Source organism: Chroicocephalus ridibundus, chromosome 7 (assembly GCF_963924245.1).
Source record: "Chroicocephalus ridibundus chromosome 7, bChrRid1.1, whole genome shotgun sequence".
Taxonomy (NCBI): Eukaryota; Metazoa; Chordata; class Aves; order Charadriiformes; family Laridae; genus Chroicocephalus; species Chroicocephalus ridibundus.
In genome coordinates this window covers 41876463-41892200 of record NC_086290.1, presented here as the reverse complement: position 1 = coordinate 41892200, position 15738 = coordinate 41876463, and the positions used below count along the sequence as shown (strand labels likewise).

The 15738-nt window shown below is 45.1% G+C and overlaps 1 protein-coding gene across 1 annotated transcript in view; it reads left to right on the top strand.

The window, feature by feature from the left end:
- ABCA12 (ATP binding cassette subfamily A member 12) overlaps positions 1 to 15738 on the top strand; it is a 65941-nt gene that overhangs the window by 33801 nt on the left and 16402 nt on the right. The window contains exons 27-38 of the mRNA XM_063341130.1: positions 102 to 279; positions 1820 to 2038; positions 2700 to 2896; positions 3291 to 3451; positions 5107 to 5331; positions 6512 to 6650; positions 8025 to 8277; positions 9468 to 9554; positions 10759 to 10852; positions 12413 to 12540; positions 13410 to 13497; positions 14901 to 15006. Coding sequence (XP_063197200.1) covers positions 102 to 279; positions 1820 to 2038; positions 2700 to 2896; positions 3291 to 3451; positions 5107 to 5331; positions 6512 to 6650; positions 8025 to 8277; positions 9468 to 9554; positions 10759 to 10852; positions 12413 to 12540; positions 13410 to 13497; positions 14901 to 15006 — 1875 coding nt within the window. The remainder of the gene's footprint in view (positions 1 to 101; positions 280 to 1819; positions 2039 to 2699; positions 2897 to 3290; positions 3452 to 5106; positions 5332 to 6511; positions 6651 to 8024; positions 8278 to 9467; positions 9555 to 10758; positions 10853 to 12412; positions 12541 to 13409; positions 13498 to 14900; positions 15007 to 15738) is intronic.

Below are 15738 nucleotides of genomic sequence, written 5' to 3'. Positions count from 1 at the left end.
ACTTTTGCTGTATTTTGTTTTTAAAAGCCCCGCTTGTCTGTAAGGTGAAAAAAGAGCACAGCCCTGTTGCAGTGCAGTAACTGTCCTCTGGCCCTTCAAAGGTGCCCCCCCTCCTCACCTGGAACCGGAGCCCACTGATCTCACCTTGGGAGTCTCCCTCCGTGGCATAACAAAGATTTATGGATCCAAAGCTGCAGTGGACAACCTCAGCCTCAACTTCTATGAAGGGAATATCACTTCCCTGCTGGGACACAATGGAGCTGGCAAAACTACGACCATGTGTGTATACTTTAAAGCTGCTTTTTTTTTTTATACTGTGGGGCATGATTGGGTGAACAAGAGACCAAGTGGGGCTGTGCAGTGTTGGGAGACTGAATAAGATGCTTTATTAGGCTAAATCCCTCTTGTAGTTTTATCTTGCTCATGAATGACCTCAGCACTCCCTTCATCTATTAGAATTAAAGGTTCTTTTCTGCTTAGGAACACGCTTTTTAACCTGGTAGGATACCTGTAATACTCAGCACAGCAGCTGTTCTAGCATTTTGTTCCATGACACTTTGGTTAGGTTGTTCTGAAAGCTGTGGGTAGCTCGTGCACGCACCAAAGCTGAAGTGATACTGGCCAGAAAGCTTAATAAAGGTATACTTCAGCTGTACAAACTCATGTGTCAGCTGGGCTGGAATGGCGGTGGGTTAATATGTTGGCCTTTCAGCCCTTTCAGCCTTGCCATTTATAAATTATTATTTCAGTTGTTAGATAACAACACTAAAACAGACCTGTAGAACTTGATTTCTCCACTGATGTATATGTGCATCGCTCTGAAAGCAACATTAAGCTGATAAATAGAAGCCTCAGAAGAGCCAAAACCAGTAAGACAGATGTGTGCTTCATCTCAGCTTATTATCAATTCATCTCGTATCCTGTTTGCAAAGTGTAGGCAACGGTGATATGCAGAAAAGTATAACAGCTTCTTGAAACTTAGTGCAGGCTTCCGAACCTGACTAAGGTCACAAGTTACTTCTGTCCTTTTTAATGACGGCTAGAAGTCCCAGGAGAGAGAGAAGCTCTGGGAAGGCGCAGGGCAGTCTGAGACGCATCTTCTCCCTTTAGTCCCTGCAGGACAGCACCAACAGTGACCTATAATGTGCAAGTAGTTATTCTGAGCAGAGAGGGTTTGACTTAAGTCTGTTGGGTATAGTGAGGTAGGTAGTTATTTGCTTGAACTAAGTGAAAGTGCTGCCCACTGTGAGATGTCTTGTCTGGAAGTTCTCTCCCATCTCCTGTTAATAATGGCAGTGAAGTCAGGTTTCCATGCTCTGATGTGGTTAGTAAGATGAAGATGTGGTTTTCCATCTCTGTTGTGGTTAGCAATATGAGGCTGTCTGGATACTGCAGATAAACCTCAAAGAATGAAGAGTAACTGCATTATGTGCATTCCCAGTGATTAAATTGGAAATCAAGGGCGTTCATGAGTATTGATGTATTGGATATGCAGGGCTCTGACTTAGGGAGGGGGGAAGGCTGAGGAGGATAAAAGTACATGAGAAAAGCAGACAGAGTTCAGTGTGTTGGCTTGGTACTTGCCCTCATGTTCCCGCAGAGGGGTAGGAGGATGTCCTTTGATGTTAATTGGCCACTGCTCCGCCAAAGCATGGGCAGACAGCAGAAGGAGCAGTGCTCAGTGGTCTCTGGCTGGACGAGGTGTGGTAGTGATGTAAGGAAACTTGGAAAGTGATGATACGTACAGGACCACGTGAAAAAATTACTTCTGGCTTTCTCCTTTTTCTAACTTCCTTTTCTGTTTATGTTTCCCTTACAGATCTATTTTGACGGGGTTGTTCCCCACATCATCAGGTACTATCTTTGTGTATGGCAAAGACATCAAGACTGACCAGGAAGTTATCAGGAAGAACATGGGTGTGTGTATGCAGCACAACGTGCTCTTTAACTACCTCACCACAAAGGAACACCTGCTGCTCTATGGGTACATCAAAGTCCCTCACTGGAGTAAGCAGGAGCTCTACCAAGAAGTCAAGAGGTAAAAAAATAGCAGGGTTGGAGAAGGGAGAGAGGGCTGTCAAAATTATTGTGTGGTAGGTGCCATTGCCACTGCAAAGCTCAAAGGAATGGTTTTGAGGACTGCTCCGGACCCAGTGTAGAGTTCAAATAATGCCTTAGTCTGACTAGAGGAACATATTGAGTGTTGATATCTGTGTCTGTAAGAAAACAACGTCTCTTGTCCAGGGGGTTTACAAGCTTCTGTGGCAATTCTTTAGAGATGAATTTATAGGCCTAAGGGTCTAGTCCTTGCTGCTTTACAATTTTCTGCAGAAAGAGATTTAATCAACCAGTCAGAAAGATGATGTCGGCTTTATTGGTTCTGCGGAGAAGTGAAGCAGTCAGAACATCCCAGGAAGTTTGGATCTTGGTGTTCTCAGTTGATGAGGTTGAGCCTTTAACCTTGACTTGTCAGATGGAAACTTTGAAAACATCCTAAAAAAAATGTTTTAAATTAAAATCCTGGTGACTGAGCTACAGGGTGAATCATCTCCCTGCACTGTGACCATTCAGTAGAACAGTCCATACTTGAGCAGTTTTTCATTTGCAGTTATGTTTTTTGGGGGGCATTTTCAAATTCCCTGCTTTTAAAAGATGCCTGAAGGATAACCTTTGGGGGTTGTTTTTGCTTTGTTTTCAAGGACTTTGAAGGAGACTGGACTGTACAGCCATCGCCACAAGCTAGCTGGCTCCCTGTCTGGGGGAATGAAGAGGAAGTTATCTATAGCTATTGCTCTCCTGGGTGGATCAAGGGTGGTGATACTAGATGAACCAACCACAGGGGTGGATCCATGCTCTCGGAGAAGTATTTGGGAAATTATCTCCAAGAATAAAAAAGGTACCGTGATGAGATGCTGCCCAGTGGCAAAGGTGATTTGTGTCGCTTTTGCAAATATGCTATCAGTGGCTTTGAACTGTGGGTTTTGGAGACCACAAAGAATGAATTGTGGGAGACTGGGATTTTGCAGGCCCTCTGGGTGCATCCTGGTTGGTTTCTGTAAATTCACGGTGTCATTTTAAAAGTAACTTTACCATAATGCACAATTTACAGTACAGTAACTTTCAGCTTCTTTCTAATGCTGCCTTTCATCCAGTTTCACTAATAATTACGAAAAAGCACAGTTGATCTTCACCTGGTACTCTCCCCTCATTCAGCATAGCTTTTTGCCTGTCTCATGTAATCACGTGGTGTGTTCATTCTGTGGTGGCTGACACAGCTTTGTATTTTCCAGGCAGAACCATCATTCTCTCCACGCATCACTTGGATGAAGCAGAAGTTCTGAGTGACCGAATTGCCTTCCTAGAGCATGGAGGGCTCAAATGTTGTGGTTCACCCTTCTACCTCAAGGAAACATTTGGTGACGGATACCACCTGACGCTCACAAAAAAGAAGGTTTGTGTCTGAGTTGGTCCTAAATTTTCAGCATCTTAGGTGGGAAACTGAGTCAGTCGTATGACAGGAAGGAAGGTGGCAAGCCGTAGCGTCCCACAGAAATTAAGCATGCTGCAGAAAGTTCTTCTCAACCTGAGGCGTCTGCAGTAGAATGGATGTTTCAGTATAATTTCACTTTCATGGAATAACTTCTTTATGTGACTGCTTTATTCCTGAGTGAAAGTGGGATGTGTTTTGGGTTGAGACCCTGGGGTTTGGCCACACACATTCAAGAATATGCTAGACTCTTTCCTTGGGCTGCCAGTAAGATCATTTTTTCATATGCCCCAACCATTGAGATACCTGGGTTACAGTGCACTCTGCTCTCCGCCTCGCTCTGCCTGTCCCATGCTGGTATTCACATCCTTTTTTTTATAAATAAGTTTCACAGAATCGCAGAATGATAGGGGTTGGAAGGGACCTCTGGAGATCATCTAGTCCAACCCCCTGCCAGAGCAGGGTCACCCAGAGCAGGTGGCACAGGAACGCGTCCAGGCAGGTTTTGAATGTCTCCGTCTCTGGAGACATTTTTCCTTCAGAAAGACAGCCTATATGGAGAGTTCTCCAAAATACAGGAGTCTCAGCTTCAGCCCTTCTACACAAAGCCTTGCAGCATTAATAGACAAGGCAGAGGTCTGAACGTGAGCTCCTGCATCCCAGGTGCATGATGACGTCCTTTTTATCCTCCCTTCCCCACTGGACCTTAGCTTCCTTTCATGTCCCATGAGCTCGGTGACCGCAGCAGGCACTGCCAGGGGCAGAAGCAGGGATTCGCCTGTTTGTGAGCAGGCATGGAGCTGAGCTGGAGCTCTCAGCACCTTCGTCTTTTGGGGGGGCCATCAGGGCTTGCTCAGGGATGCAGGCACTTATGGCTGCATCGGCAGGAGCTGAGTGGCAGATCCAAGTATGGTAGTGGTACCAAAGAGCTATTGAGGATGTGGATGTGAGGACACTGCTAACAGAACGAGTGGCCCCCGCCTCCCTTGAAGGAGAGGGAGGCTCTCCAGCAGGACCACTGGACCAGCCTCTGTGGCCCTCGCAAGAGAGGAACTCTTTGTTGAGAAAGAACAGCGTCTCCTTGAGGATTAAAGGCAAGGCTGGGTGCAGAGTGGGGATTGTGAAGTTCAGAGAAATAAAGCAGACAGGAAGAGCCCATCGACAGTATCTGGCCTGAGGAAAAATATTCTGCTTGCGAGGAGGGGAAACTCTGCTCTTGATAGCATTTATTACAGTGCAAGCCCTGTTTTTCATGGGAAAAGACTGCACTTGTGCTGGCAGCCGTGTTCATGTGTCAGCTCTCTTGTGGTTAGGCTCTTTCTCTGTTGCACGACAAACCCTCCATCTAGTGCAAAGTGGTCGATTCAGCCCAGTCCCAGTGTCTCTGCAGACAGAGGAGCCCAGTGAGGTCTTGGATGGACCAAGATGGGGACACCCCCGTCCTCTTCAAGGGCCAGAAACCCACTTTCATCTACTTTTGATATTGAAAGTGAAATGCTGCATCCCTGGACTGAGATCACCTACTTATTATTCTATGGGACAGGATTTGGGCTAAATCCTGTGGTAGGAAGTTTGACCTTGCAGCCTTTGGTGACCACAGTGTTTTCCTCCTTTTTCAGAACATGGTAGAGGAGTGTGACACCGCAGCAGTGACCTCCTTGATCCAGTCCCACCTCCCGGAGGCTTATCTCAAGGAGGATATTGGTGGAGAGCTCGTGTACGTGCTTCCGCCTTTCAAGTCCACAGTCTCAGGGGCCTACCAGGCGCTTCTCAGAGCCCTCGATACCAGCTTGAGTGATCTCAGCCTTGGTTGCTACGGGATTTCAAACACCACCGTGGAAGAGGTACGAGCTCAGGATCCGCTCAATTTAATGAAATGTTATGGAGATCAACTTCACAGCACTGCGTAGCTCTGCTTTCTGGGCTAGACAGTGGCATGTTTTCAATGTGAGAGTTGCAGGCAGGGAAAGAAGGGGTTTGGTTGTTCGCTGTGTTACACTTACGAACATGTGAGTGTGCAGATGTGTGCGTAAATCTATACATATACTAATACACAAAGCGTACAGCTGTCTCACCTTGCTAACAGCTTTTTGGCATTTTACCCAGAAAATGAGATGCTGGAGTTGGACTAAGGAGAGAGGGCACTGATGTGTTTCTCTTTGAACTCTTCTCCTGGTCTCCGCGAACCTGGGTTTGTCTACGGGTGCAGTCAGTAGGGAGGGAGGTAGCAAACCGGCTAAGTGATAAACTTCAGTGTGGATGCTGTATTGTACGAATGAGTCATCTGGTGCATCTCGGCACCTGTCTGTCCACAAGAAATCTCTGGTCAAATAAACACCAACATTTGGTTGCGTCAGAAACAAAAAGTAACTTTAAATGATGAGCAGTGAGGATCTTTGCCTTGCAGAAAGGAGGGAGGGAGGTTTTTACCTTGCTGCTCAGAAATTCTTGCTTGCTTTTAAGGTGTTTTCCTAAGGCAGCGAGAATGAGTTATACGGCACGTACCATGTGCAGCTTGGGTGCCACAACTGTGCACGCTCCCAGCATGTAGGCAGCCGGCATTGTCAGAGGCTGGAGGGGAAAACATCCCAGGGAAAGAGCTCTCCTTGTTCCTTCACTAGTGCCGTGCAGGGAGAGCCACCAGTGCGCTGCTCTCTGTGTGGATGTGGAGGGAGGAGAGTTATGTAGGGCTGGAGCTGACATGCAGCTTCGTTTACACCTACTCAGTCACGTAGCAGGTGGAATGAGGGCAAGGTAAGTCCACGGGGCAGCTGCAAAGGTTTAAGAATCCATTGCTGCAGCAGGAGAGAGACACGATGTGACAGGGAGCTGGACAACAATAATTTTATACTGGGAAAAAAAAAGTTAAATTTCTCTGCAGAGCACAAAGGGAACAGAAAGAGTATTGTAATTCAGAATTGATACACCAACTACAGCTACAAAGTAGGAGAGTGGGTTTTGATTATTGTTTTGGTAAATGGAGTCATTTGGACCAATTTTCCTTCATATTTTCTTGCTTTATAGGTGTTTCTCAACCTGACAAAAGAGCTAGGGAAGGACCAGCAAGAAGATGCTGAACTGCCCCAACAGCTGCCTGGAGCCAGTGATCAAATTGGCAGTGACGAAACATCTATGAGCACGGATACCTTCACAGAAAGAGACGGTACTAAATTTCCTCCAGCTTTTATTCCAGATTTGTCGCAGAGGCAGACAGTGACAGATGGACTGATTTGAGCTCCCTGTCCTCTTTCTTTGTTGAAAACCACATTTCACCCAACCAGGAATCACAAAACCAATAAATCACTAGAAGTACAACACTCAACAGTTGTTTAGATCCACTGGTTTGGAAAAGTCTGAAGCACAGAATAAATTACAGAGGGGTTCTGTTTGCATCCACCTTCCTTTAAATTGATCCAGATTTTAATCTAATCAAATACAACGTGTGGGTGAAAGAGCAAATGTATACCTCTGAAAGTAATTGCTGTAATTGACGTAGGGGATTATTTCTATGTAGCTACTAGAACTGGAGAGAAGCTTTGTGGAAACGCCTAAGCCTGTTGCAAAAGCCGCACAGCTCTGAGCTGGGTCCTTCTCTGCTTGTTGCTGTGTCCCAGCTGCTGCAATACGCTCAAACAGCTCAGACAGTGGCAGAAATTCATGTTCAGAAAACAATGAAGCTACAAGCAGTAGCCCTGAGGGTTTGAGAGCTGCAAATGGTGGCATGGCCCAAAAATGAGTAAAAACCGGGCTGAACAACCTTTCACATATTTTTGCTTATGAATATACCATTTATAGTTAGGGAAGAAGATAAGGCACAACACAGAGGTATTTTCATACTTGTTTCTCAAAGCTGACCTGTACTGTAAATGTTACTGTAAACAGTAACTCATACGCGTAGAGAAGTGGTTTGTGTCACCCCTCATGAGACCACTGAAAAGGATTTGCTTCGTGTTGGGTTATACAGGTTGATATTTCATAAAGTTGGAATAGGTTGCACAGGGTTTGGCTCTGCTTTCAGTATGCCACAACCCAGTCCATGCAAATGATCAATTCATTTGTGTGCCTTGTTTTCTTGTTTCAGAACTAATTCTCTTATTGATTTGCCTGCTTTCTAAATTATGAAATTACTATAAGAATCCTCTTATTAGACCTGCTTTCTAAATTATGAAAATTTTCAGTTTTCAAATATAAAAGAATAATACGTTTTCCTTGTAAGTTGCAGCTGGGAAAGTAGGATGTAGGTAACTTTTTGCATCTAGAAGCCTGTGTTCCTCTTGCAAGATCTCAAAATGAATTCACTACATGTACGCATTTGAAATTAAACAAAAAACTGGTGTTACATAAGTTTATGACTCAAAAGCCAAAATCTGAGTCCTGTCCCAAGTCTGACCCTTTCATTTGTTCCATAGCAGTTTTGACTTGCCATCTGTAAAGGAGTGCAGGAAGGTAAATCTATTCCCAGGGTACTATAACCATCAGTTCCCTGCATTTCACAACTACTGATCCATGATAAAACGCGTTCTTCTTTTGTACCCAGATCAGCTCCTGATTAGATCCAAAAGCCTGCAGGGTTTGCCGTTGCTGCTTAAGAAGACATCGGCTTTGTTCATCAAGAGGTTCCACCATACCCGGCGGGATGTGAGAGGCTTCATCGCCCAGGTCATCCTCCCGGTCCTCTTTGTCATGGCTGCGATGGGACTTGGGACACTGAGAACTAAGGAGACCGAATATCCCGAACTGATGCTTTCCCCCTCTCTGTACGGCACATCTGACCAGGCAGACTTCTTTGGGTGTGTGGTGTTCTTTGTGATCCTTAAACCCAGTTTACCATCAGGATTATTTCTAAGCAGACCTCGTGTAAACATGTTACGCAGATAGTAGGTAGCTATTTTATCTGTGTAGTTGTTACGCAGATAACATATAGAAATCCTGCTCCTAAGGGGTCTCTCAGGGAGATGGCTTGGCTCAGACCAGCAATCAGAAAGCTTTAGAAAAGCAACCTCTCAGTTGGAATTAACTATGAAATGTGAGGAATATTCTTTGTGTTCCACATTGGAGTCCTCCAGCCCTGTGACAGCCATACTGCCCCAAAGGGATTTTCTTAATATATATACACTCTTTCCCCAAAGTGAAACAGAGGTCCCCACATCAGTCGTCTCCAATATTACAGCTCTGGGATCAAATTCTATCTGCCTGGCTGACTGCCTGCATCGCCCTCTCCTGCCCGGGCCCCACTAGTCCAAGGCACGCAGTCATTTGAAGGGCATGCGCTTTTTCAGTGCCATTAAAAGATGTCACCACGGCATTATTTGATTGTGCTTAAAAATCCTATCACAAAAATTATTATAACTTGTATCATTCTGATTTCATGAGGTGAACTGCTGTCTTTCTCCAGTGGTTCTCAGTTTTAAGTAAGAAATACAAAATTTAGCTCTAAAGCAGATCTGCTCTTAGGTGTTCTTTCCACTTCAGTCCTGCTAGGTGAGGGAATGAGCCAGAACTGCATGTCTGAGTCCTCTGTTCCTAATGTTCTCCGCTTCCCCTGATGGATCTTTGCTAGAGAGCTGGGTCAGAAGCAAGAAGCATCTTCTTGAATGACCAAAACCAAACAGGCTTCACAAATGAGAGCTGACTGAGACAAAACTGGAAGTAGTGCCTGAAAATTGCAGTAGACGCCTTTTCCCTGGAAAGAGAATCTTGCTTGTCCAAAAGTTCATCAGTATCTTGCTTAGATCTAGAGGCAGCAAATCACTGGAGTAGCTGTGCAGCTCTAAGCGATGAGCGGTCCTTTTAAACCTGCCCTCATGTACTGCATGTGCTTAAGTGGTTTGCAAGGCCAGCACCACAAATAACCATTTATTTAGCATCTTAAATAAATCCTGTTTCATTCAGACAGCTTTCCTCAGCTCAGTGGTAGTGGAAGCACCTTGAACATGTTTCATTTTTCTTCTTTCTTTTTTTTTCCTTTGTTAAATCTTAGGAATTTTAATGAAACCACAGATGCTTTAGTTGCTTCGATGCTTGCTTTCCCTGGAACGGATAACACATGCATGAATGAAAGCAATTCGTAAGTAGTTCTTGGTTTTCTTCCATTTAAATTCTGAATCTGCAGGAGAATTGACATAGCACGATTAGCCATTAGATCTTAATAACCATCTTTCATCATCTGCAGAATTTTCATCCATTGGTGCCACATGCAGAGAAAAAAAACCCTTTCCTGCCTCTCTTCAGATTGACTTGCAGCCTCTTCCAGCTCATTAGGAGACGGCCAACTGGCCTTTGGCAGGCAGGCGCAAGCTTGCGCTGCTCGCAGACTTCAGCCGGCGGGATGCGAGTCAGTTCTGAGCAGGGAGCTGTGTAGTCACGATTGGTGTGAGGCAGAACTCAGCCCTGCCGAGAGCCTACGTGGCTCCCGCGCGGCTTGGAGCGAAGGCTGGCATCTGCCAGCACAGAACTGTAGATATTCTTGAAACCAGAAAACTACACTGTGCTTTAAGGCTGAGACTGCGACTTCCACACAGTCCCAGGACCTTGACGCTGGTGTTTTTTGCTTCCCTCAAGAAGTATTCACCACCACGAGTGGTCTCCTTTATTACTTTGAGGAGCAAGGGAGCTGCTTTGGTGGTGGCAGGATGCGAGCAAACTATTCTCAGATCTGGGATGTAGGCCTTACCTCCCCAATAATCCCAGTTATAACACTGAGCCCACCTGGAAAGTTCTCAGCATAGCTTTTGTTATCTGTATCTAAAAGCTGCGCCATGAGGGCTGGTTTCTTTTGGGCTCTGCAGATAAATTTTCAAGGAATTGGTAGTAAAAGCCTGGGCAGGCTTGCACGCTTATGCATGTCGCATATCTGCAGGCAAATATTTATGCTGAGCTGTTACAGCAACTGCCCAGTCAATGCAGTCCATCGCAGGACTCCCCAGTTATTGCGATGGCAATAGCCCTTATTTCTGCATTGTAAAATGATTTTGGCCTTTGCGTGCTAACTCCTTAAGCTGTCTACTGTGGGAATGAAGTGGTGTCCGGGTTCCTTCTAATCAGCTGAAGAAAGCCAGGCACGGAGAGCAGCAGCGAGGGCTCTCTGCCGAGAGGCACTGACGGCAGCGGGAGGATGGGTATTCCCTGAAGCACCCAGGGCTGACAAGGAGGTCTGCTTTGCTGCTGAAGCTGCTCGCTGCCATCCTTGCTGTCATTAAACACGACAGCAATTAGCATCGTTTGCACACCTGAGCACAGAGAACCTCAGAGGGAAATGTGTTCATTTGCAGGCAGTGTTTAAAGGAGGACATGCTTGGCCCATGGATTATCAGTGGAAACCAGAGAACTAAGTATTCTGCCTGCAACTGCACAGATGGCATCCAGGTAATTTGAATAAACCCAAAAGAGAGGGAGTTTGGGGGGATACTTGGGGTGTCTTGTATGGTGGGAGTGGTTTTGTGGGCAGGAATGGTATGAAGGGGAACTCAGTGTTTGGATTCCTCCTGTCTCTCTTTGGCCTGGTCGATTTTGTACACTGGTTAACCACTGGCTGCACCAGTTTGGGGACAGGAAAGGAAACAGCATCCTCAGAAGATTCGCATGCTCATATATCTGCCTTCCTCCCCGTGGTGGGAAAAGGTTTAACGGTGGTTTTGAATGTGGTATGATTGTCCCATTTAGCAGAGGTGAAACATGTGTTCAAGAGGAAAATTGCATTTTATACAAGCACTGTCATTATATGAAAGCACAGCTATTATTGCTGTTTGCTCTTCAGAATTCAACTTTATGCAAAGTCTAGATCTGTCTGCTTTTACTCTGCTCCTTCTTATAAATAGTAATGATTAATAACATCAGTGATTTGCATTGTGGTGGTACATACAGAACTAGATATGGGCACTGCTGGGCTTTGCGTCTTTATGTGCACATGGGGAAGAGGCAGATTCTACCCCAATGATGCTACGATTTTACAGTCCAGTTTGAAGTTGAGCTCTCCTCCTTCCAGTGCTCTTCACCTCTCCAGCTTTTTTCCAGTAGGAGATCAGACTCAAGGTGCAACGTGATGACATTTGTTAAGATAAAGCATGTCCTTACTTGAATGTTCCTAGTCATTCCTTAAAATGCAGTTATTTTATGTGGTTTTTCTGGGCATACACTTAATTTCATATCATTGAAAGTATCGGCATCATTTTTCTGGTAAGTCAGGATAATGTTTGAAGCCGACTCACCTCTAGCAGGCACAGGCAGGTGTTCCTCAGCGAGAAGGAAGCTATTTCGTGTATTCTGATGCAAAGTTATGAAGAGATACACAATGGGGGAGGCCAGGGGTTTTGTTATGGACAAGCTGAAAGAAGTAGCCAGCATACTGTCTGGTAGGACTAGGACACTTCAACCTTATGAAACAGTCGATGTGACTTTGCCCCTCAGCATGTTCAATTATATATTCGGGACTAATCCAAGGTTTCTCTGAAGCTCTGGAAAATCTTCCCAGTGACTGACAGTAAAGCGAAAATGTAGAGTGTAGCTGCTGTGAAATGCAAGATGAGAATTTGAGGTTACCACGATGTTTTCTGCTCCGTGAGTTGTTTTGCCCTCTGCTGTTGTCTGCGCAGTCACTCTGATGCTGCGCTAAGTAGGATCAGCCTTAATTCAGCAAAAATCTTCCAACATAGCATGAAGCACATTTCAAGGTCTCACTGATGTCAGTAGAACTGAAGTGTAGATTTAAGCAAAGGTTGTTTCTAGGCACCTTGCTAAATATGTTCAGGACGGCATGCAGGATGTGTGCCGTGTGGCTCTCTACCCTGATTTGCAAATCATCAGCTTCTGTAGGAATCAGTCCCAGCACCAGAATGTCGCCATTGCCTGCTCTCAATCTTGTCCTGATATGCTAGTTTTTAGTTAAAACACAGACACCAACATTCTTGTTCATTTGTCTCCACTCAGACATGTCCACAGACGAACTACACTCCCCCTCACAGAAGGACCTTCTCCACACGGACAGTTTATAACCTCACGGGGCACAATGTGGAGACCTACATTTTGGCAACTACCAAAGACTTCCTGCAAAAACGGTAGAGCATAAACCTCCAGTTCTTCTCTGAATGGTACCGGGAGCAGCCTTTTATACATGTCATATCCATTGGGCTTGAAGAGGTGACAGTGCAGTAGGGGTTGAGAAAGGCCTCCCTGCATCTGGTGAAAGGAGGTAAAACGTCCTGCAATTACGGAGTTAAAGATAAAGGTCTGTGCAAGTGCTCTGCTTGATCATAGCAGAGATAGCCTAGGGATAACATGTCAATCACCTCGTAAGCTGACAGTTGGATCCACAGACAAGTCTTTGTCTGACTCAGAAATGCTTAAAAAGAGGAAAGTCTGACACAGTCTGTCATGAGGTAAACCCTGGGGAGAGACTTTCCTCCAAGTCTGATTCTCTGAAGAGCCTCAGTGTGTGCTTCACTTCAACAAGTGCGTCTGTTCTGGTGAAATTAGAGGCTGAACGTTTTCTTGCACCGTGGGGTTGTTAGGGCTATTAGTGTGTCTGGACTCTGCAGCACAGCTGTGCAGCGTGTCTTGGGGCAAAAATAGCCTGACATTATGGTTGTCAAGGAACGTGTTCGTCTGCCATTGATTTAAACTGAGCTGCTCTTCTTCTGGGTAAGAAGCAGTCATTGTATTCCAGTGTGGTAGGTGAGCAAGTTTGGAGTCCACATGGCTCCAAAATATTTCTCGAATGGAGGCTTTCAGCACAGTTTTGTGATAGTGCTGCCAAGTTTCTGTTTCCATCTTTTCCCCCAAGCAAGGACTCTGGCAACCGGGTTAAGTTCTTTGAAGTCAAGCTAGAATTAACTGGGGTGAGAGTGGCATGCTAACATGCACCAACCGAAGGTATTGAAGCTTTTGAATGAGGATAACAATGCATTTCCCTCTGCTTTTCACTCAGGTATGGCGGCTGGAGCTTCGGGCTGCCTTTGACAGCAGATCTCCGGTTCGATATCAGACCGGTGCCCCCCAACAGAACATTGACTAAGGTAACTAACCTCTGCCTGCTCATCCTAGCACGGGCAGCGTGGGACCCAGAAGAAGTGATGTTGAGTTCAGGGCTATTTCAGAAAATAAAGCAAAACCCTCTGAAATCTGCAGCTTCATGTGGGAGGGACTTGTAGTTCGTTTCCTTTCTTCTCCCCATTCTTCTTTATTGGTCTGACTTATCTTGCTAGCAGGAGACAATTTTTCTGCTGTCATAATTTTATTATACAGAGGTGAAAAGATCAATTAGTAGCACCTTTATCTCATGACAGAATGTATGTACCTTAACTAGGGCTGGCTGCTGGATTCTGATATACCCGTTTCTCTGTTTCTGCTCAGTGAAAATGCTGTAACGCATCAGCGTTAAAAGCACCGAAGCTGAAATCTGAGGTAGCAGGGAAATGCAAGAGAGTTGAGAAAGTCCTGTGATCCCATTGCAAAACCTACCAGGAGGGTGTTCCTGCAAGAGCAGTGGTGTTTTCAGAGGTGGCTCCAAGAAAAGGGAATCACAGGGTTTATTTTTTCACTAACACTCAGAGCTCACGTAATGAATTTGCAGGTATTTTCACCCCACCGATCTTACAGCTTCATTTTAGATCTGAAAGCATTGCTTTTTGTTTATCACATGTCAGATTTAATATCCGGAAACCTTGATAGCGTTGGAAGCAGGGCAGACTCTAGTCCTTGCTTTGCTAGGGCAAGCAGAATGAAATCACTGAGCACGCGGCACTTGGGGATATGCAAAGGTGGATGCTGTGGGCTGTGTTTAAGCCTCTAACCTTAATAGCCTCAGCTCTCTGTCCCTGGGTAGGTAACTTACACCGCCAACCTGGGTGCTGTGGGTTCTGCCTAAAGCCGGTGATAGTAAATCTCCCCAAAGTGCATGTCCTCTGATCTGACTTTTTCCCCTCAGTCCCCAGGGTTTATTGTGGTGTAGGTAAGAAAAGTTATCATGAGGAGGGAAAGGCTGTTGCTGAATGAAAAAGTGACGACTGGCTACTTTCTGCCCAAAAGCAACCTTCTTCTGTCTGGCTTTCAAGGGATCTTAGACATTTGACTGCTTAGCCTTCTTTGGGAGGTCTCCACCACTGGCGTTCATCAGATCTGACCAGCTTATTACAGAGAAGAAAACAAGTGTCTGTATGCTTTATGTCACATACCCAGCTACTGCTTCTTTCTTCTCTCCCAGAGGCAAATGAAGCTGATGGGACTGTCGTGCTGAAAGTGAAATGTGCTTTTATACTCATTTGGTACTTGATGTGGTTTAATCATTGGACATTAACTTGTAGAGATTATGACTTTAGATAGCAACACGGAATGATTCATTTGTGCAAGCAGAACAAACCAAAATGTTACTAGTAACAGTTTCTCTCCCAAATTCTTTCAATTTCTCAATTGTGTGCAGGTGTGGTATAATCCCGAAGGTTATCACAGCCTTCCAGCCTATCTCAACAGCTTGAACAACTTCATTCTTCGAGCTAACTTGCCAAAAAATGAGACTTCCAGATACGGTAAGTGTCCCTTTACATGAGCAAATAATTTCTCCCCTTTGGGGGGAATATCCTGGTTCTGATGAAATCGATGAGAACACTTGCCTTCACTTCAGTGAGGCCATTTCTTTATTCCCAATGATGCAATTCCTTTAAAAACAGAATTGAAAAACATGAATAAATCACATATTTCATTTGTTTTTGTCAAAGACTCAGGGGAGATGGAGAGGGAAGACCCCAGCTCCTATATAAAATACTTCCTTCATCCAAAAAATGCCAATGGTTGCTATTTGATTTATTGCCTGTCATCATGGTACCGAAATAGCTGTCTCTTGAGAGGTGCCCATTAGTTACGCATCAGAAGGGTACTTTAGATCATCTCAGGGGGTGGTTTAGATTAGTCAATTTTAATATGTCACCCTTCTGCTGAGAGCAACTCAGGATGCGTGGGTATGTGTATGTTTGTGTTTGAGAGGGTGAGATTAAGTGAGAAACGTAATTTTCAGCTATATTTTCCCTCTGACATGCGACTTACGCAGATTCCAAGGAGTGTTAGCAGCCCATTTGGGGTTATCAGTTCTCATGGCTTCTCCTCAGTAATATAATGCAGCAACCCAAATTCCTGACCAGGGCACCCTATCTTTACCATTTACGGCTCAGGCCACATTTTGGGTGCAGCGTGGGCACAAATATGTCTATGTATAAATAAGCCTGTCTCTAGAGGTTGGAGCGGGTGCAGGCAGAAGAGAAAGA